Genomic DNA, 21,538 nt, shown 5'->3' on the forward strand with positions numbered 1-21,538 from the left:
CTACCTCTGCTGAACGCCTTGCACAAGCTCCTTTCCTGTGCTCACGCCCATTTCCCCCCACTTTCTGCTCACTGCTCCATCCTAATAAGTGGCTTCAACCCCACAGGCTACCGATGTGTCACCCTGCTCGCGGAGGGCTTCCAAATCGCAAACCGAGTGGCCTTGCTGCCTTGAAGTCTGTGGGATCGCAACCCCTTGGCAGCTGGCTCCCCCCCTGCACCCCTCCCTGGGCTCCGACCATCCCCTCCACACATCGGGGTCCAGCCCCTGCAGATGCAGCTGCTCGATGCAGAGTGACCCTGGGCTCCCCTCCTGCATTTCCAACGACTCGCTACCCATTCCCGCCCGTGCACCCGGCCGCCAACCCACAGCCTCGGGGAGTGCGTCCCCCCCAGCGTTTCCATTTGGGAGCTACTGAGCCACCTTGGACTCCTTCCTTCCTGCGGCCCCCGGTCGCCGTCACCAAACCCTGTTGCCCCCGAGCTTTTCTGTTCCTCTCCTGCCACCAGAGCTCCGACTCTCATTGCTTTATGCCCGCTGGCTTTGCGTCCCCTCTTGCTACCGCGGAGGGACTGCGGCTTTCTTGCTCCAGCTTCTCCCCTGGGACACGGGTCCTAAGCCCTTTCGTTTATTCAAAGACTTTGCTCCTGTAGCTACTTCCTCACTACCCGACATTTGCAGAGCCTGAGGATATGCTGCCGTTTCTCGAGTCTTCAAGCCCCCTCCCCTGCGGCCCGCCCCAGCTACTGTCCTGTCTCTCTCAGCAACAAGACACCTCCAAGGAACTGTGCCTCTTTGCATTCTTTGCTCCCCCTCCCTGGTCTGCGGCAACTGGGCATTCCTCCCCCTAATTCCTACCAAGGTCCCCGTTGATCGCCCCATTGCCAAAATCAAGTCAACGTCCAGTTCTCCTTGACTCGTCTGCTCTCCTTGATCTCAGGGCACCAATCTCCTTCGCTTCCCGGGCCTCCCAGACTTTGGGCCCCTCTCTCTGGATACCCCCTCCCTTCTCAGCAGATGTCGTCCATCCTTCAAGATTTTATTTATTTATTTTTTAAACATTTTTTTAAAAGATTTTATTTATTTATTCACGAGAGACACACACAGAGAGAGAGAGAGAGAGAGAGGCAGAGACACAGGCAGAGGGAGAAGCAGGCTCCATGCAGGGAGCCCGACGTGGGACTCGATCCCGGAACCCGGGGTCACGCCCTGGGCTGAAGGCGGCGCTAAACCGCTGAGCCCCCCCGGGCTGCCCCCTTCAATACTTTAAATACTATCTTCAAATCCGTACCTACCGCCTGCCCTAGGCCCTGAGCTCCAGACTCAAATCCCAGCCTACTTGGTGTCTCCATCCGGACACCTTGTAAGCCTCCTAAATTCCCATGCCTAAAACAGAAACCTTGGTTTCTGCCCCACGCCTGCTTTTCCAGCAGTTTCCATTTCTCAGTAAAGGGCAGCTCGACGGCTTGGACAAAAATCCTTGTAGTCACCCTCAATCTGTTTTCTCTCTCTCACTCTAAAACTCAAGGCCATGTGCAAATTCTGTTAGCTCAACCTCCAAACGGGTTGGATGTGCCCCGACCCTTGCTAGGTCCACAGCAGCCCCCGTCACCTGTCATGGGTGATCATGCACCGCCCTCCCTGAGGACGCCTTGTGTCCCCCACAACTTGCTCTCGACACAGCAGCAGCCAGAGGGATCCTTTCAGAACGAAAACAGACCAGATTTCAGCCCTCGGAACGGCTCTCCTCTCTCTCAGAATAAAACACAAGCCCGTAACCACGGCGTCCGAGGGCCTAAGTGACGTGGCCACCACCTTCTGTCTCTGACCTCACCTCCACCCTTCCCCACTCCAGCCACAAGGGCCTCCTGCTATTCCGCAACCTCTGGGCCTTTGCATTCACGCGTGTTTCTCTCTACGATGCTCTCCCCCTTGCTTTATTTAGGTTGTCGCCCAAATACAATTTTTAAAAAGGATTTTATTTATTTATTTGGGAGAGAGGGCAGAGTTAGAGAGAGAGAGAGAGAAGGAGGGAGGGAGGGAGAGCACAAGTGGTGGGGGAGGGGTGGGGCGGAGGGAGAAGCAGGCTCCCCCCTGAGCAGGGAGCCCAGTGCAGGGCCTGATCCTAGGGCCCCGGGATCATGACCTGAGCTGAAGGCAGACGCTTCACCGACTGAGCCGCCCAGGCCCCCCTCAGGTATCATCTCGACACCAACCTCCCTTCTAAGCTTTTATCCTGCTTTATTTTTCTCTGCGATGCCCACGGGGCATACCTGCCTGTTAGACATTTTTTATTGTCGGTTTGCCCCCATGTTCCTTGCTGTGTCTCCAGCATGGGTACAAGGTGCTTGATAAGTATTAGGTGGCAGTTAAACACACGACTCACTCCCTAGCTGGGGCCCCTCATTCTCGTCATTCTTACCGCCTGCCCCTTGCACCCAGGTTGACTTTTTAGAAGAACAGCTTTAATCCTTGTACTGCCCTGATCAAAAACCTCCTGTGACTTCCCATTGCCTGCTACAGAGAGTTCAAGGCCCACTCCGCTCTCCTTACCTCTCCAGCCGTACCTCCGCCCGCCCCCCACCGCCCCCCACATGCTCACACGCTTCTGCTAGCCCAGGCCTCTCAGTGCCCGGAATCTTCCATCATTCATCTCCTGCTCCATGCCTCTCCCACAGCTGCCCTGCCTGGGGTGCTTGCTCTTCCTCCGATCCCCAGCTCCCCCTCCTTCAGTTTGGACCACCTCCAGGAAGCCTTCCCTGACCGCTCCACCCTGAAAGACCTCTCCCTTCCACAACAGCCCTTGCCGTGGACAGCCTGGCACATGCATTACGTCCGCCCGGAATCTGAGTTATTTGTCCGCTCTGTGGGCCTGTGGCTCCCGTCATGGCCATCTTTGTAAACCCCCGGGGCACCATGCTGCACACACAGTGGGTGCCCCACACGTTCCCAGGGACTGAACAAGTGCTTGCACCCCGCCCCAGCGGTGGCTCTGTTTGCCTGGTACTCACATCAATCTCACTGAGGATGACGTCAATGATGCTGCCGATGACAATCAAGAAGTCGAACACGTTCCATGGGTCTCCAAAATAGCCCTGGGAAGGACGGTGATGGGAGAACCAGGGGGTGAGCTCTAGCGGGGAGAAGCATTGGTGGCCAGCAGAAGGCGGTGGTCCCCGGGTGAGGTAATGCAGACCCATCAAGCCAGGCCAAGGCGGGGTGTGCATGGCGCTACCTTCCATTAGTGCTCCTGAGAGCCCACTCACCCCGCTAGCCCCCCCCCCCCGGCTCTGCATGATGTGGTTGGAGGGGAGCGAGAGAACAGCTGAGAACTCAGATTTGGGGTCCTGGGTCGGGTGGGGGACTCTTTCATCCTCCCCAGCTCGAAGCCCTGTCTGGGGCGTCATAGTGTGGACCTGCCAGGGCGTGGCTGGGCTGGGCTGGGCTGGGCTGGATTGGACGGGGCTGGATTGGGGTGGGAGTGGACTGGGGGACCAAAGACACAGCAAAAAACTCCCCCAGCCCTGGGCCTCTTCTTCAGAAGCTTAAGGGGAGGCAGGGAACATGGGATACGTTCCACAAAGGGCACGGGGAAGAGGCAGCCTGAATAGCTTCATGTCCTGTGTCTGAAGGTGGAGGTAGGCAAAGGGCGAGCACGGTGCCAGATGAAGGGGGCCCCCACGAGAGCGGGTGGGGGTGCTCCATGAGCAGGCCCCCACGCCCCAGCACTCACCCTGGCCTTGAATGCCATGAGTTTGAGGACCATCTCCAGGGTGAAGATGATGGTGAAGGCCACGTTGAGGATATCTGAGATGTGGTTCATCTCCTCTGACTGGTTGTAGTGCTGTGGGGGGTGGTGGGGGGCAGGAGACGGGTCTGGAAGGGCCCAGCTTCCCCGCCCTGCAGGCTGTGGTTCAGAGATCCGCGCTCTTCCAGGCTGCCCCCAGCATCTTCCTCAGGCTTCCTGCTCACTTTTTATTTATTTATTTATATTTATTTATTATTTTTTTTCCTGCTCACTTTTTAAAATAATCTCAGAATACGAGGCGCCTGCTGGGGCCAGCCCCTGAACTCCACCAAGTCTGATGGATCCTCCTTTCCCGCAAAGAGACAGTAAAAGGAGGAGGAGAGGGTCGTGCTGAGCACGCTGGTCTACACGGGGGCCACAAGGCCAGAGCTCACTTCCAGATCTGTCATGGGATGACCAGGAGGGCAGGCCCCCCAGCAGAGCTCTGGCTGGGACAGGCTCCATCTGGTCATCTGAGCTCAGGACTCGGAGAGAAGATCGCTGGCTCTACAGCGGCTATTATCACCAGCCGCAGGTGCACAGGTGGGCCTCCGAGCTCACCTAGCTGACCCCATCTGCACTCTGCCCCCCGCCCCGTGACGGCGAGGGAGTCGAGTGAGAGCCACAGCCCCCTTGCCCCACCACCGGGATCCTCCTTCAACCTACTTCCTTACACCGTTTGCTAAGGATCTCTTAGTTTTTTGGGAAGTTGGTGAAATCCCACTTAACTCCCCAAAACCTTCCCAGGTAGTTCAGAAGGATCTGGTGGCTGCCCCCACCCGGCCCTGTCTTGGCAGGACCGTCCAGGTTAGACCCAGACTTGAGCCACTGCTCTTGATGCTCTGTATGACTTGGGCCTGCTGCTCTGCCATTGCGCTTCCACGTCCTCATCACCTGGCCATAGAGCCCCGCGGTTGGGTGCGTCTGAGGCGCCTCGGGCCAGGGAGCGTCGCCCGCAATTCTATTTATACAGGCCTGATGGGATCTGATGCTTAATTAAGGTCTGCTAACGCCGCTGCTGATTATGATATTGTCTATAATGTATGCTCAACTCCCAGGAGACACCTGTTCTGTGAATATTAAGCCCATTTTTCTGGAGGCTGGAGCCAAAATTCCAACCAACTCAATCACCCACATTTGCAACAGCAGAACATAAGCCGAGGAGGCACTTTCTACTTCCTACGCTGCCTCGTCCTTCTGCTTAGCCGTCTCCTGTTTACAGAACCGCGCAGCTATTTGTAGGGGCGAGCTCCGCCTTAATAACCATTGGGTGCCGGGCAGCAAGGCCTGGGACCAGTGTAGTCCTCTGTCCCCCGCAGCACCTCACCGCACAGCGCCCGGCACAGCAGGGGTCTCGGGGGAAGGAGACAGGAACCCTGCCCCCCCCTGCCCTGGGCCATCAGGCCTTGGGCCACGAGGCCCTTGTCTCCCGGGGGCCCTTACCTGCATGCCCAGGCAGATGGTGTTGAGCATGATGAGGGCAAACATCAGGTATTCGAAGTAGGAGGAGGTGACAACGTACCACACCTGGTACTGGTATGGATTTTTGGGGATATAGCATCTCAGCGGGCGGGCCTTCAGGGCGTACTGCACGCACTGGCGCTGCGACACGACACCACAGGGCCGGTCAGCTCTGAGGAGGGCCCGCCCTTGCTCCCACGCCCCCCTGCACGGGCTTGAGGGCACCCCACGCTGTCCTGCTCGGCCAGGAGCAGCTGTGGCCGGGAGCTCGGGGCTCACGGGCTCTGCTGGCCTGTTCGGGGGAATGAGCTCCCCCAGCCCATTTCCATCATGGCTCTCGCCCCACCCAGGTCTCTGAGGGGCTTTCTCTGGGCATCACGGGGTCCCACGAACAGACGGCCACACCACCCCCTGGTGCTGCTTCATGGTGGGGATGGGTTGGAGATGGGGAGAGTGTTGGAGGCTGGGTCTGGGCATGCGATGGAAGGTCTGGGGTCATCCTCGGCCACACTGGCCACAGCCCAGGGCTCAAGCTGGCGGAAGGCCCGCGGGGGCTCTGCTCCCCACCTCGGCCCAGGCACCTGGTTCTTGTCCAGCTCACAGTTCTTGTACTCAGTCTCCCCCTGCTCCTGGAAGGTGACAATGACGAAGCCCACGAAGATGTTCATCATGAAGAAGGCAATGAGGATGATGTAGATGATGAAGAAGACGGCCATCTCCACTCGGTTGTTGTAGACGGGGCCCATGTCCTCCTTGTAGGAGTCTATGGCCTGGTAGAGTAGCCTGGAGGCGGGCAGAGAAAAGGCTGGGCTGATGGGGGTGCTGAGGCAGGCAGCCCGGCCAGGCAGGGTGGGCTTTATCCCGGTGGGCGCGGGGAGCCGAGGGAGCTTTCTGAGCCGTCGAGCCACAGGACAGAGGCTGGCACAGGTCCTGCGAAGGGCCTGCCTCCCCCCGGGATGCCTCACCCACCCTCATCAATCAGTGGGGCTCCCCATACGGGCCGAGGCCTACACCTGTCGGGGGGCCGTAGTGTCCGTGGCCCCCGGTCAGGATGTCTTTGGAGTGGCCAGAGAGCAGACTAGTCCTCCAACCCTCCGAGCCGGTGGGCCGTGGAGCGCTCACCACGGGCCCGGCACAGAGCAGCAAGGGCCGCAGACGGGCAAGACGGCTGCCGGGCACCGCCCCGACCCTGCGGGTGTTGGGCCCAGGCCCAGCCCTCACTCACTGGGGCCATCCCTCAAAGGTGGACACTGTGAAGAGTGACATCATGGCGGAGAGCACGTTGTCAAAGTGGAAGTCGCTGTGTATCCACTGGCGGGGACGCAGCTCCATCTGCGTGGGGTCCCCGTCCTTGTACACGTAGTAATAGCCCCTGAGGTGGGGACGGGCGGTCACTCACTGTGCGTGGCCAGGCTGCCTCCTCCCCACCCGCGTCCCCTGGGCCCCGGGCCGTGGGCACAGGAAAAGAGAAGGCCGAGGCCGGGGACCGAGGAGACACTGCTGGGTCCTCCCTCAGCGCAGCTACGCAAGGCAAGGCCCTTCAGAGCATCCTCCCGGGCCTCGGGGCTCAGGCTCCCAGGTCCCCCTCACGCAGGGCCCCGTCCCGGGCCGTCCCCCGTGCGCCCTCGCCAGCGGTGCTCAGCCCACCTGCACTCCTGCTCTGTCATCTTGGATAAGTCATTGCAGCTGAAGAACTTCCCCTGCGCCCGAGGAGGGAGGGAGAGAGGGAGGGACACACATCGTCATGGAAACAGGACTGGGGCTAGGGACCCAACAGTGGAGCGGAGGGAAGGGGGGCGGAAGGAGGAGGAAATAGGAATCGCTTGGCTCTGCTCCTCCCTCAGGGCGCCTGTCCCCCCACTGCTCTAGGAGCCCTCTTGGGGCCTCCCCGCTGTAGACGGAGAAGAAGGGTGGCCCCAACCTCCTTGTCCTGCCCGTGGGGTGGCCACGGGGCTGCTGTGGGGACAAGAGCTACAGCGCTGGAGCCCGACGGGGCCGCGGCGGTGCGAACTGTCCCGGAGGGGACCAGGGGTCCCGCACGCCCCTGCCCGAGGGCCTGAGAGGCGGGCGCCGTGCCCCCCAACACCGATTTCAGCCAGGGCAGTCTCTCGTCTACACCACGTGCTGGGCACCCGCAGAGGGTTTGTCTGAACAAGAGTTGACTGCTAGGTCTCCACGGGCCAAATTGAGTTTGAGGCCCCGGAACGTGGCCGGGTTCCCTCAGAGGCCCACGGAGGGAACTGCCCCGGCCCAGGACGCGCCCGTGGGAGGCACAGCAGCCCCTCGTGGTTGCGGGGCGGTGCCGTCCGCATCCCCTTCCAGGTGCCAGAGCAGAGGGGCTGGGGGGCAGGTGCCGCTGGGGCAGGAGCCGGGGTCCACGCAGCGGCTGCCGCTGGGCAGGTCTCCGGGCTCTTGAATGCGGGAAGCAAACTCCTGACGTAACGTGGGACGTACGCGAGGAGCGTCCACGGTGCAACGCGTGCATCTTGTCCCTGATGTTGGAGCATTACTGGAAGGGGCAGTACCTGGGGGTCCTCCGGCCAGAGACCGAAGCACAGGGGGCGTGTGGGGGCTGAGGGGCGGCTGCTCTTGCTTGGACGGGACACGGCAGCCCAAAGAAGGGGCCGCTTCCCCATTCCTGCAGGGAGCGTGTCCTGAGGGCCACCAAATGCCAGGCCCAGGCCCAGGCCGGGGTCGGGGCGAGTCAGACACAGACTCTGCCCTCAGGAGAACCCAGGGCCCCTGGCCTGACGGGGTGGGGGGGCGGGGGGGCGGAGGAAGGGGCCAGCCCTGTGCTGGCGCCGGGAGGTCACACGCAGGGCACGGGCAGCCCGGTTCAGAGGCTGAGCTCTCAGCCCCCACGCGGTTTCCTAGGTGATGCCCCGTCCACTTCTCCAGGACAGGACCCAGCGGGTCCAGGGAGCCCCACCCTGTCTCCCCAAAGCCTGCTCCCTGCCCACAGGGAGGGACTTGGGGGGTTTGCTCAGCCTTAGCAGGGACCCCGGCTCAAAGAAAAGGCCCCGTAAGGGTTGTTGAACCACTGAGTGTCCTTAAGACGGTGCATGGCCTAAGTCTGGCGGCTGTGACCTCGCCATGGGTACAGGGGCAGGAGCAGATGGGGTCCTGAGAGGCAGTGTCAAGAGGGTGGGCTGTAGTCAGACACGATTTCCACGTGGAAGGCAGGGGCATCCGGGGATCGGCTGGGAGGGAGGGGACACCCTTGCAGGGCTGACTCCTGCAGAGGGACTGCGAGCCGCGTGCCCCCAGGGACGTGGGAGCAGAAGGAGGCGGCTCCGGGGGTAGGTTGGCGGCATCCCTCCCTCAGAAGCTCCTGGTAGAGACGAATGATGCCAGACAAGCAGCCGGAGCTGCGGAGGAGCCCAGCTGACTGAAGAAAGGGGAGGGCATGGGGCTGGGGGGGGAGCAGGTTTTGGGCAGGCCTGGGGGGTGGGGGGCGGGGGCGCTCACAGGCCCCGTCCTCACCGGGACGCCTTAGAGAGCCCGGAGGACAGCAGGTGCCACGGCCCTGGTGGTGGGCAGAGCCAGGGCCTGGAGGGGCGTCACTGAGGCCACCTCCAGACCCCGGATGGCCCGGCCTCACAACTCCGGGCCCTCGAGGGCCACTGTCGTCCCGGGTTTGGGTTTGGGGCTCCCTTTGCTTGGGGTGGGGCCTGACGGCGGCGGCAGGTGGGGAGGGTGGAGGGGGGGCCGGGGGGGGCTCACCTTGAAGAGCTGGACGCCGATGCAGGCGAACATGAACTGCAGGAGGGTGGTGACCAGGACGATGTTCCCGATCGTGCGGATGGCCACGAACACGCACTGCACCACGTGCTGCGGGGGGAGCGGGCACCGTGGGGGGGCTGCCCAGCCCTCCCCCCACGCCCCGAGGCCCCGCTCCTGGGGCCCCACCTACGCCGCTCACCTTCAGCCCCTTGGCTCTGTTGATGGCCCGCAGGGGTCGGAGCACCCTGAGCACCCTCAGGATTTTCACCACGGAGATGGCGCTGGACCTGGGGAGGCGGGCGCGGGTGCTGAGGGTGAGCCTGCTGCCGTCCACACCGCCGGCTCCCCGGGCGCCCTCGGCACCGTGAGGGACCCCTCCCCAGCCACAGGCCCCGTTTCTCCCCGCAGACTGGGGGCTCCCCCGTGCTCCCCACGGGCCACCCCGCCACTGCCTTGCCCTCTGCCTCCCCTCCCGCCTTCCAGGACACTGCTCGGCCCACGTAGCACGTCACTCAGTCCAGTTGGTGACACCCCAGGGGACCCTGGGCCCCCTCAGCGCCCCGAGAACCGCCCCCTTGCAGCTCGGCGCCCACCGACAAGCCGTGGGTGGGACTCCGTGGGGGGGCCCAGGCCCTGGCACTGCTCACTCAAGTCCCATGGAGATGAGGGACACGGCCACCACCACCAGGTCCAGGATGTTGAAGTAGTTGCGGCAGAAGGAGCCCTTGTGCAGGAAGGCGCCGTAGGTGGTCATCTGCGGGGAGAGGCGGCGTCCTGGGTGGGGGCCTCGGCAGCAGGTGAGCCCCCCGGAGGACGGAGGGCCTCTGGAAGGAGCGGCCGCCTCAGTCAGCCCCGAAGACGGTGTCCGTCCCTCCTTCCGCTGCGGCTCGTGCTCCGGGCTCTGCTTCCAGCTTTGCTCGTCTCCGCGGGTGCCGGGGCGCCCAGGCCCCTCCCGGGGCCGCACACCGGGGAGCCCCGGCCCCCTCTGCCCCGCACCGCGCGCTACAACTCCTCCTCCTCCTCCTCCCTGGGAAGCTCCTTCAGGAGTCCCCTCGCCCGAGGCCTGCTGAGTCAGGCTGAGCAACCCGCTGTCACCTGTCCTCCTCGCACCGGAGGCCGTCCCCGGCCCGACCCCTCCTGTCCCCGTCCCGCAGCTTCCTCCTGTGCCCAGTCATAATCTCCCAGGCCCTTTGCACAAACACATTCTGCCCTTGAAGTCTGAGGAGCTTGGAGCCTTTCCTGGCGTTCAGGGTGATTCCATCTCAACTCGCCCTCCTGCCTCTGAGGCCAGGCCTCCTGTGCGACCTGTGCTGCGTCCCCACCCAAAGGGACCCCTTTCTCCTCTTGGAGCCCATCCCGGACACCCTCTCACAATGCACGTGCCATTGTTCCGTCCTCCTGGACTGCTCCTGCTGTCTCTCAACCTCAAGGCCTAACTCGAATGCCACCACCTCCAGGAAGCCCTCCTGGACCTCAGGGAAGCCACCATCCCTCTGCGCAACTGCTTTAGCAGTCAAGGGCCCTGAAATAAGGAGCCCTTGTGATTTCCCGTAGCAGCCTACTCTGGGCTACTCCTCCTGCAAAGCTCCTCTCCCCTTCCTCCTCCGTGAAGGTGAGGGCACCGTGACACGGTGGTGTGAGCTCAGTGTGTCCGCCTGACAACGGGAGAGCAGCGACGTGCTGCGGGTCAGGGGTGCGAGGGCCGGGACGGGGCGGAGCTGCCAGAAACCCACGGGGGCCAAAGGCCCTTCCCTGGGGACGCCCGGAGAGAGGCCTTCCGGCCATGTGTCAGGAAGGCCCAGGAACAGTCACAGCTCCGGGGTCTGTTCCGCGGCTGACTGTGCCTCCCCCTGGAGGAAAGGTGCCGAGGCTTCCTAGAAGGGACCGTGCGCACCGCGAGGTGCCGGGCGGGGGGGGGGGGGTGCGCAGGCTGCCGTTGGCTGTGCCTCCTGTCTCCACTCCCACCTGCTCACCTGCTGGCCCCAGCTTAGGAGCAACAACCCCATCTGCTCTCCCGGCTCTGCCGAGTCTTTCCCTGCTGCTCCCTGCCTTCCTCTCCCTTCCCTCCTCCCCGGCACCCAGCCTCCGAGTGAGAGCCTCCTGTGTAAGTGGGAACCCCAACCACACTTGAGGTGCGGTTTCCTGGCCTGTAGACACTGCTCACCCGGGCTGTCCTACAGCCTTCACTTACCTTGAGGACAATCTCCACAGTGAAAACAGAGGTGAAAGCGATGTCAAAATACCCAAGGATCTGGTGACAGGGCAGGGGGGGCAGAGGTCGGTGAGAAGAAGGGCCAAATAATATCATTATTATCTTAAACACCATCCTCACCACCATCACCTCCATCACCATCACCACCACCATCACTATCACCACCACCACCACCACCATCATCACTATCACCACCATCGCCACCACCATCACCATCACCACCATCACTACCACCATCATCATCACCATCACCTCCATCACTATCACCATCACCAACATCATCACCACTGCCATCATCACCACCACCACCACCACCACCATCACTATCACCACCACCACCACCATCACCACCACCATCGTCATCACCATCACCACCACCACCAGCACCACCACCATCACCACCATCACCACCACCACCACCATCATCACTACCACCATCACCACTACCACCACCACCATCACTACCACCATCACCATCACCACCACCATCACTATCACCACCATCACCACCACCACCACCATCACTATCATCACCATCATCCTCTCACTATCACCATTATCACTACCACCACCACCACCACCACCACCATCACTACCACCATCATCACCACCATCACTATCACCACCATCACTACCACCACCATCACCATCACTACCATCACCATCACCACCATCACCATCACCACCACCACCATCACTATCACCATCACCATCACCACCACCATCACCACCACCATCCCTATCACCACCACTATCACCACCACCACCATCATCACTACCACCACCACCACCATCACTATCATCACCATCACCACTACTACTACCACCACCACCATCATCACCACTATCACCACCACCATTACTACCACCACCATCACTATCACCACCACCACCATCATCACTATCATCACCATCACCACCACCATCACCACTACTACCACCATCACCACCATCATCATCATCATTAAAACTAGGCAGCAAGAGCCTATCTGTGCTGCACGCTATGACAACACTGTAGAGGAGTGGATTTGGCAGTGTTGGCCCTCCAGGGACTTAGACTCTAAGAGACTCTGATGCCTACGGCCACTTAGAGCATACATTGGGCACCAGAGTGAGGTGTGAGGGAGGCTGAGACCTGGGGGGTGCTGAGCTGGCAGGGGGCACGGGTCTGCCCTCACCTGATTCCTCACGGACTCAGCCCGGATGGGGTCCTCAGCGGCCAGGGCGGCGCTGCTGAGCAGGATGAAGAGCAGGATGAAGTTGGTGAACCAGGTAGCATTGACAATGCGGTGGCACAGGACACGGATCCTGCGGGGGGACAGAGAGGGAGGATCAGGACGGCTGTGAGCTCTTGGGCATTCAGGCCTCCTCAGCCTCTGACCGGCAGGGACACACCGGAGCCCCCTCCTGGGTCAGCGGGACGGATGGCCTGCCTCTGATGGGCCTGCGTCTGATGGCCCACCCCTCCGTGTGTCCCCGCAGCCTTCACCCCTCTCCCCCCAAACCCCTCCCACCACCCGCTCCAGGACGCCTCCTCCTCCTGCATCCCGTGGTTTCCAGCCAGAGGAGCACGGTAGGCGGCCCCCCGTCTGTGAGGCGGGCAGGTGGGCCCCATGAACACTATCGTCTGTATATTTTGAAGGTGCAAGACTGAAGCCAGTAAGGACGGCCCTTTTTGAGAGCGCCCTCAATCAGTCACCCTGCTCGGCAGCCAAGGGGCCACCCACTTGTTGGTGGGGCTGAAGATGAAGAAGGAGCTGGCTTCTGGAATGGGCACTGCCTTCTCTTTCAGCTGCAGCTCAGCCAGGGGCCGTGGTCGGGGGCTCACTGGGATCTCAGGCTCGTCTTCTTCATCATCGCCTGTGGGGACGGGAGAGAGAGACGTCGGGGGTGTCTTTATAGACCTTATCCCCCCGGGCTTCTGTGCTCTGAAGGCGGCCACGAACCCCGGGCCAGCGAGGGACGGTGCAGCAGGCTGATGCCGGACGCAAGGACGTCCGCAGAGGCCAGCCCGGGCACCTCCCTTTCCCCTTAGGTTTGAACTGTCAGGGAGCACTGTCGGTCCCCGAATCCTCCAGAAGTGGGGCCAGCAGCCGCGTCAAGGAGCCTTGCTGTTTCATCGTCTGTCCCAGGGCTGGACTCACACCGTCTCGGGGGCTCACAGCTGGGAAGGGGAGGGGGGACCCCGCCTCGGGTGACCCCTGAGCTCTGCCCCCAGCTTGCTGTGCCTGCTAGGCAAGCCCCGTCCTTCCTGGCCTCCGCTCCCCAATTTGTGAAATCGATTAGGGGCAGGGGGCTGCTGGAATAAGTAGACGCTGCTTCCTCTCCTGGGCTAGGATTCTAGAAATAGTCATTCCAGGGAGGAACTGCCAGCCTGGAAGACGGAAAATCAATATTCCTGGAGCTTCAGCCGGTCCCCAGTAGGGAGGCAGATCCCGGGGTGGGAGGGGTCGAAGCGGAAGAGATGGACCGTCTAGGCTCATCGGCTAGGTCCCCGGGCCTCGCGAGACAGCCCACGACCTGAGGTCCTCAGCTGGGGGCGGGGGGCAGGGTCTGGTGATCAGACTGGAGGCCACTGTGCCCCTCACTGTGCCAGTCTCGCCCAGCCCCTTGCTGCCCTCACCCCGTAGCCACCTCGCCCTACCCCTACTGGCCCCTTGACGGAGCTCCTGGGGGAAGCCAACACAGAGCCCGCGGACCGAGCCATCTCCACAGTGTCTGTCTGCACCAGCCCCCAGCGTCCCCCTTCTCCCTCCTTACACCCAGCATCCTGATGGGCGCTTCCCGCCTTGCCGGGGCTACCAAGGACCCCAGAACGCAGTTTATGCTTAAAGGCAGAAGCAGTTCATTCTTGGAGTTAGTACAACTGCTTTCTCTGTCCCCTGGTCTATACGCCCGTTTTGTTACTTCCGCCGTCCGTATCTTTGGTCCCAAAGCCATTTGCAGTCATCTTTGGAAAGAAGCAGGATGAACATACCCAACCTCCTTGGTCAGAACTCTTCCAGCTGCCCGCAGCCCCTCTACCCTCTGCCCTCCCCCTTCTCTCCAACCCGTCCCCCTTTCCTCATCGACAGCGCCAGTTCTCTGGGTCAGCCACGCTCATCCGCTAGGTGATGGTCGTTAGATGGAACAGCTTGACAGGAGTGTTGGTAAAACCCAAATACTCCTTTCTGGCGGACTTCTGCAGAAATATTATTAGTTCTGTCTCTATCTGCTCCGTTCTCCCCACATGTCACATTGTCAAATCCTTTCGTGTGCTCATTCATTCTACTGATGGGGCCTATGCTGTGCCCTTTGGAGCATGAAGTGTCCCCCAGGAGATTAGTAAGAGTCACTGGGGCAGGGGCGCCCCGGGGGGCTCAGTGGTTGAGCATCTGCCTTGGGCCTAGGGCCTGATCCTGGAGTCCCTCCTCCCCGCATGGAGCCTGCTTCTCCCTCTACCTGTGTCTCTGCCTCTCTCTCTCTGTCTCTCATGAATAAAAAAATAAAATCTTAAAAAAAAAATAAAAGGAGTCACTGGGGCGAACAGATGCAAATCAGCTGATTCCACAAATAGCCGTGAAATTGCACCAGTGACCCAGGGCTCCGAGGACCAGTGGGGGAGCTAAGAGAGAACCCCAGGGCTTTTGGGCTCCAGGGCCCTCCCAGTGGCTTTTTCGCCTTCATCCGGCAGCCTGGTTCTGCTCTCCCAGGGCCCCCCTTGGCACGACGGACGGCTTTCTGCGGCAGCCACTGGTTACTTGCATTTGCGAGACGCTTGTAGTTTATCTGTGGCTGCGTGTTGCCCTCCCGCCCGCCCTCCCCTCGTCTCGTCGTCTCGATTTACCCGCAGTGCAAGTCACAGTCGCGTATCCATCCCCGTATCAGTCCAGCCCCCAGCCCCGCCAGACGCCGGGTGGTGAGTGACCTGCCCATCTCGCACGCCACGCGGACAGACCCGTGCCCCCCCGGGGTGTACTCTGTGTGGCCAGCACGGAAAATCTGGAAGTGGAGTCCTCAGCACCGAAGTAGCTAACTGGCCCTCAGCAAACACTGGCTGGATTCAGTGAAAGTAGAATGTGTCGTGTGTTGTAGGGCGAGGCAGGCCGGCAGGCGGCTTACACGCATGACTAGGTCCCAAGGGATGTCTCTGTGACCCCGTCATGGCAGGGCCCAGGTGTCGGGGACAAGAGAAACCACCCCCAGCGTACACCCGGGCAGTCCCAGGACCCTCACCTGGGAAGTCAGCCGAGGGGTAAGGATCCTTCACTTCGTTGACATTCGATTCAAACTCATCGATCTTCAGCTGTGGGAAGGAACGCGACAGAGACAGAGACATGAAGGCAAAGCTGCCGCTGCCGCTCACTGAGCGCTTACTGGAGGGTCGGTGGGGTCCGGTCGGCGGTCGCTCAGGCCTCCCGCCAGCCTGGGGACAGGCAACGTCAGGATCATCCCCCTCCCCCCCCTTTTTTTAGGATCATCCCCTTTTTACAGATGAGAGGCCAGGCCCGGGAAGGTCAGACGAGCTGCCAAGACCTCAGCCGGGCACCTCCGGCTTGGTCCTCGGGGGCCCCGCTCCCCGACTCATCGGCCTCTGCTTCCTCAGCTTCCAGGAGGGCTGAGCGGGGCCAGGCGGCCGAGCAGGGAGTGGTGAGAAGCCAGCCTGGGCCTCGCTGGAACAAGGGACGTCAGGTGGGGCGGGGGCCCCTTGACGGGGGTGGGAAGCTGGGATTCTGAGCAATTGCGGTCCCCAGACTGGGGCCACCGTGCCTCTCACCACAAAGGATTCCTTGTGGGAGTGTGGCCATTGGCTTTCTCCCTAGTGGAGCCGGAGGCCCTCACCTGGCCGATAACCAGGCCGATAGCCCGTCTCCACCTCCCTCCCCACCCACCCACCAGCACCCTAAGGCGTGGGGGTGACCCAGAGGACTCGCAGAGTCCCTCCCCAGCCTGCCTCTGAGATACCGCTCACGGTAGGCTCACCTTGGCGGTGGTAGGGATGCCCTCACCCTTGGGTTTCTGCTCTGGCTTCTTGGCCATCACGGACTTCTCCTCCTCTGACTTATCTGGGAGACCCCTGAGTTAAACAACAAAAACAAAAACAAAACAAGGAGCCCACAGTGGAGACCTAACTAGAAAGTTCTCAGGGACCCGCTTAGCCTGATACCAGGCATCCTCAGGAGGGTCTCACGCCCAGGGCTCAGGGGCTGGGTGGAGGATGGAACGGTGCGGGCCCCATAGGGAAGGGCTGTGGGCCTGGGTGGGCGGGGTGGGCTGAAATCCTGCCACCCCCCACGGGGTGCCCTGCCCCGGGGTGCCCGGCTCTGCGTCATGGCGCGTCCTGAGGTCTGTGGGGAGGCTGACGGCCTCCAGTGCCGCACCCAGGGACACCTCGTGGGACTTCAGGGCGGGTGTCCCTGCGGTGACCCTGGGCTCAGCAGGCCCCTCCCCGCGGGCAGCACTCACTTGGACATCTTCCTGCGCTTTCTCTCCTCCGCCTTGGCCTTCTGGGCAGAAGTCAGGCTCTCTGCCTCCGCCAGGTTGTCCACGGCGATGGCCAGGAAGACGTTGAGCAGGATATCTGAGGGCGTCTGGCTAAGGAGTCTTGGGTGGTGGATGAAGAGAAGCCTCTGGGGTCGCCGCCCCCCGTCCCCGGGCGCTGGCAGGACTTAAGCCTCGGTGGCCTTGTTGGCGGGCCTCTTGCTGGAGTTAGTCCATGGGGCAGCGCGGGCCCGGGACGCGGGCAGCACCCTGAGGGGGGGCCCACTCGCGCGGGGTGCCCGGGGGCCTCCAGCACCTTGCATTCCCCGGGGGGCTCCGTCAGGGAGGGCCCTGAGCGCGGGTGCACTGCTTCCTTCCTCCCCGCTGCCAGCTCGCCAGGCGCCTGGGGCGCGGACCTCAGAACCTTCGGGCTCGTCTGCCCCCCCACCCCACCTGCCTGCTCCCCGTCTGCCTCCCAGTCCCCCTTAGGCCTTCGGACCAGGCCGCCCGGCACCTGCAGGCCCCACAGCCAAGCCTCGTCCTGCCCCTGCCCGCTCCAGGGGAGGCCCTCCGGCCGTCACCAGTCACCTTGTGCTCCCCGAACCTCCCTGGCCTTCTCGAACTCTCCCGGCGCTTGCTGTTCGCCACGTGCCAGCCCCCACCTCCACCCTGAGTCTGGGGGCTCCCTTGCGGCCAGAGGGCCTTGGCCGGGTGCGTGGGTGCCCCGGGCCCTCTCCCGCCCCTCCCGCCGCTCTTTGCCAGGCCCCCCCACTCCGGGGGATACAGTTGCCACAGACGAACAGAATGATGAAATAAATGCACACGAGCACCCCCGGGTAGGACGGGCCGCCGTAGGCCATGATCCCGCTGTACATCATGGAGTTCCAGTCCTCGCCCGTCAGGACCTGGGGGGACGGCGCAGCGGCTTAGAGGGACCCCGGCCCACCAGGCCCCTGGGCCTCTCTCTGCACCCGCGGCCCTCCCTGCTCTCCCCGTGGAACCCCTCCCAGGCTTGGGCACCTCACCGTGGCCTCTCCAGGGCCAGGGGGGTCGACCCTGGGCTCTGGTGTGATGCTGGGGTAACCGGGCTGCGCCCACCCAGGCCTCCCGGCACCCCAGCCCCAGGGTCCCACACAGAGGGGCGCTTCTCTGCTCTCCGCTAGGGGGGCTGCCCCGCGAGGCCCAGGCTCCGAGGCCGCAGGTAAGTCACAGCGTGACTCTGGGTGGCCTCCAGGGAGCGCCGGCCGAGCCGGGTCTGCTGGGGAACATCTCGCCGTCTAATCCTGTGCTCAGGGACCAGAGCAGGGATGGGGCCAGAGCAGGCCCTGGGCTCCCTCGTGCAGTCTCAGCCTGCCGGGGCCAGCGCGCTGCCCGTGGGTCCCGGGGACAGAGACAAACAGGACACACGGGGCACAGCTCCCAGCCCTCAGGAGGGTGGAGGGGGAAGCCCAGGGGAAGGGGCCCGGAGAGGGGCCTCAAACTCCAGCCAGCAGGTGAGAGAAGGCTTCCCGGAGGAGGCGATGCCTGCCTGATCCTGAAGGAGCAGAAGCGGGCGGAGCCGCCGCAGCCCGGCCTACCTGGAAGACGCTGATGAGGGCCTGCGGGAAGTTGTCAAAGTTGCTGCGCCGCACCTCGGTGTCCTCGAAGTCATACCTGCCCCCGAAGAGCTGCATGCCCAGCAGGGCGAAGATGATGATGAAGAGGAAGAGCAGCAGCAGCAGGGAGGCGATGGAGCGGATGGAGTTGAGCAGGGACGCCACCAGGTTGCTCAGGGACGTCCAGTACCTGAGGGCGGAGGCCGAGGTGCAGAGGAGCCTCCGAGCTCCGGACACCTGGGGCAACGCTCCAGCCCGCGGGGCGCAGAGAGAGCAGGGGGGGGGACTGGGGGGCCTGGGGTGGGGGGCCTGGGGTGGGGGGCCTCGGGGGGCCCAGGTTCGTGCCACACCCCTGCTCTCCCGTCCCTCCAGCACTTCTCCTGCTTTGTCATTTCATGTTCCTTAGAACCACAGCCAGTCCCACCACTGGGCTGCAGGCCCCACGAGAGTAAGGGCCACTTCTCTCCCACGCCCTCCGCACCCCTGCACCTAGCACAGCCCCGGCGCGGCAGGTGCCCCATAAACCCGGGCACCAGGGAGCCCGCCTCTGCTCTGTCAGCAGCGCCTCCCTCCTTATTCTTCGTCCGTGTCCTCACTTCCATCCCCAGTTGGTGCGACTTCTCCTTCCCTCTCATCCTCCTCCCCCTGCTCCCCCTCCTCCCCCTGCTCCTCCTCCCCCCCCTGCTCCCTCTCCTTCCCCTCCCAAGCTCGGCCCCTCTCCATGCCCCCTGCATCCCTGCCCTGCCACAGGATGGTGAGATGTAAGGGAGAAAAAATAAAGGAGTGAGGGCAAAGGGGAAGGTCATTTCCCTTGAGGACGGAAGTCCTGGGCCAGAGGCCTCCATGAGCTTGCCCAGCCGCTGAGCCCAACCCCGACCCGGGGGCATGTGCCCCGCACGCTGTCCCCTGTCCCCCTGCATGCTATCTCCCTGCACCCTGCCCCCACTCCCTGCCCCCTGACCCCCTGTCCTCTATCCCCCTGTCCCTGCCCCCTGCCCCCCTGCCCCCTGTCCCGCCCGGAGCCCCAGGCCCCCCCACCCCGCCCGCTCTCACTTGGTGATCTTGAAGATCCTCAGGAGGCGGATGCAGCGCAGCACGGAGATGCCCAGGGGGCTCATGGCGCCCGATTCCACGAGCAGGATCTCCAGGAGGCCGCTGCACACCACGAAGCAGTCGAAGCGGTTGAAGATGGACATGAAGTACTGGCGCAGGCCCAGCCCGTACATCTTCATCAGCATCTCGACGGTGAAGAGCGCCAGCAGCACCCGGTTGGCCACGTCTGCAGGGCGGGCGGGTGGGTGGCCCAGCCTCAGCCCCCTCTTCCCCCACCTCCGGCCCCTGCCTCGGCCAGGCCCTCCGCTCAGGACTCCCTCGCCCCGTTTCCAAAACATCGCCCCTTTCCCCTCTTGACCGACGTCAGCGAATCCCCGTGCGTTTCTGCCCGTGGCGGGAGCGCTGCCGCAGACTTCTCGACAGCTCCACCAGGCCATACGCAGCAAGTGTGTTTTACTGCTTTTGGTTTCACTGAATTCAGCTCTGCCGCTCTCACGACTGCCCGAGTCCGTCTCCCTGGGAGGGGCACCCTCCACCTACCTAAAGCCCGCCTGCCTGCCCACGCTCTGCCCACCCAGCCCACCCCTCCCCACTGCGTGAAGTCCACGGTCAGGGATCCCTTCTCCTTCCTGTGTGTTTGACTGCTCCTGTCAACTGGATTCGCCCATCACCACTTTTCAATCCCACTTCCCCGTAGCCCCCGCCCTAGCTCTCCTCCCCATCACAACCAAACTTCCCAGAGACTTACCTACCTGACCCCCTTCACTTCCTCCGACGCTGCCCTGCCCCATTGGCCCTTCAGCTCATACCTAACCGGATCCACCTGATCACTCCACCAACAAGCTCCCTCAGGTCACCAATGACTTCAGGTCACTAAACCCAATGAGCATTTCAGCCCTCGCTTCTCCTGACCTCCCCAGGAGCACTGGGTACTGTTGACCAGCCTCGCCTTCTCAAATACTCTCTTCCCTTAGCTTCTGTGACACCACATCCTTCTGGATTTCCTCTACTTCTGCTTCTCCCAAGCTTCCTCTGCAGGTGCAGTTCTTTACCTAATCACTGGATGCTGACCTTGAGCTGTATACTTAGTACATGCAATCCCCTGGTGTGGTCTGGTGATGTCTTCCAAGACCGTAGCTTCAGTGGCCACCTCCGCCAATGACTCCCAGATTTTAATTCTTCAGCTCAGACCTCTCCACTGAGTTCCTGACCTATTTTTCCATCTGCCTCCTGGACATTCCCACTGGGATATCTCAAAGGTCCCTCAAACTCAACATGCCCAAGATTAAGTTGGTGAGTACTGCCCATCCTCCTCTACCCCCAAATATACCCAGCCGCTGCTTGTCTTCCCCCCATAAGTGGCATGACCCACCCACTTAACTGCAGGAACCTCGAATCTCTGACTCTTTTTTGTGGGCTGTGTTCACACCTTATCCACATTTGGTCACTGACGATGCATCCAAGGGGCCCTCAAGAAGATGGGTGGCAATGAGTGCACACACGCATCTGGTCGATTGCGTTTTTTCCTATCCCCTTCTCGTAGAAAAGGACAATCTTATTTTCTAGTTATATTCCTTTTTTTTGTCTTTTTCATCATTTTAAACAGTGTCTATTGTACTGTTTTAGCACCTCAGGCTCCTGGGGTTGCTAACTGCCATCGGTTGTGCCTGATAATTCTTTCTTAGGGTGGCCTCTTCCTTGTTTGGTTTGTGATTGTTGTATTGTGAGCTCATCTTTGGGAAACACTTTTCCCTGCAGGAATTCTGTAGGCCCCGGGTTGTGAAGCATCACTAAAGAGTGGCTTTTGTTTGCTTCTGCTGGGCCTCCTACTGCAGGGGTTTCACTTGCCTGTGACTGGTTTTTTGTGTTACTGTCTTTGCTTAGGATCCCTACACCATGTGGACAGTGCCAGCTGGACCTCATACTTATACAGGGTAGAGATTGGATTTCGATTTTTCACCAGAGTTTTTCCTTATTCCCAGAGCCTCCGGTGGGGATGAACTTCCACATTCCTTTCCTGTGGCCCAGTGTGAGGAGACTCTTGCTTCCCTTACATAGGGGTAGCCCGAGGCTCTGGATCTAGGCCAGTGGTCAGTTCCTCACCTCACCCGGGCTGTGGGCCCTGTGTCCTCTCCCTTCATTGGCATTAAGAACCCAACCAACACCCTTTAGGGTCTAGCTCTAGGTCTAGAATGTTCCTGGAAGTCAGCTCATGAGCTCAGTGCTCCTGCTTTCAGTGGCTTCCTC

At 61.8% G+C, this 21,538-nt stretch overlaps 1 protein-coding gene across 2 annotated transcripts in view; it reads right to left on the bottom strand.

Moving 5' to 3' along the window:
• The window catches only part of CACNA1S (calcium voltage-gated channel subunit alpha1 S), a 63,524-nt gene that overhangs the window by 14,579 nt on the left and 27,407 nt on the right, over positions 1 to 21,538 (bottom strand). For both annotated transcript variants that reach the window (XM_041758749.1, XM_041758738.1), the window contains exons 11-28: positions 19,292 to 19,517; positions 18,221 to 18,428; positions 17,428 to 17,548; positions 16,629 to 16,743; positions 16,146 to 16,239; positions 15,399 to 15,468; positions 12,911 to 13,043; positions 12,362 to 12,491; positions 11,163 to 11,222; positions 9,619 to 9,725; positions 9,171 to 9,258; positions 8,972 to 9,079; positions 6,896 to 6,948; positions 6,474 to 6,620; positions 5,830 to 6,031; positions 5,231 to 5,389; positions 3,734 to 3,844; positions 3,012 to 3,095 (exon numbers count right to left, since the gene is read on the bottom strand). In XM_041758749.1, coding sequence (XP_041614683.1) covers positions 3,012 to 3,095; positions 3,734 to 3,844; positions 5,231 to 5,389; positions 5,830 to 6,031; positions 6,474 to 6,620; positions 6,896 to 6,948; positions 8,972 to 9,079; positions 9,171 to 9,258; positions 9,619 to 9,725; positions 11,163 to 11,222; positions 12,362 to 12,491; positions 12,911 to 13,043; positions 15,399 to 15,468; positions 16,146 to 16,239; positions 16,629 to 16,743; positions 17,428 to 17,548; positions 18,221 to 18,428; positions 19,292 to 19,517 — 2,216 coding nt within the window. The remainder of the gene's footprint in view (positions 1 to 3,011; positions 3,096 to 3,733; positions 3,845 to 5,230; positions 5,390 to 5,829; positions 6,032 to 6,473; positions 6,621 to 6,895; positions 6,949 to 8,971; positions 9,080 to 9,170; positions 9,259 to 9,618; positions 9,726 to 11,162; positions 11,223 to 12,361; positions 12,492 to 12,910; positions 13,044 to 15,398; positions 15,469 to 16,145; positions 16,240 to 16,628; positions 16,744 to 17,427; positions 17,549 to 18,220; positions 18,429 to 19,291; positions 19,518 to 21,538) is intronic.

The sequence above is a fragment of the Vulpes lagopus genome, chromosome 1 (assembly GCF_018345385.1).
Source record: "Vulpes lagopus strain Blue_001 chromosome 1, ASM1834538v1, whole genome shotgun sequence".
NCBI lineage: Eukaryota > Metazoa > Chordata > Mammalia > Carnivora > Canidae > Vulpes > Vulpes lagopus.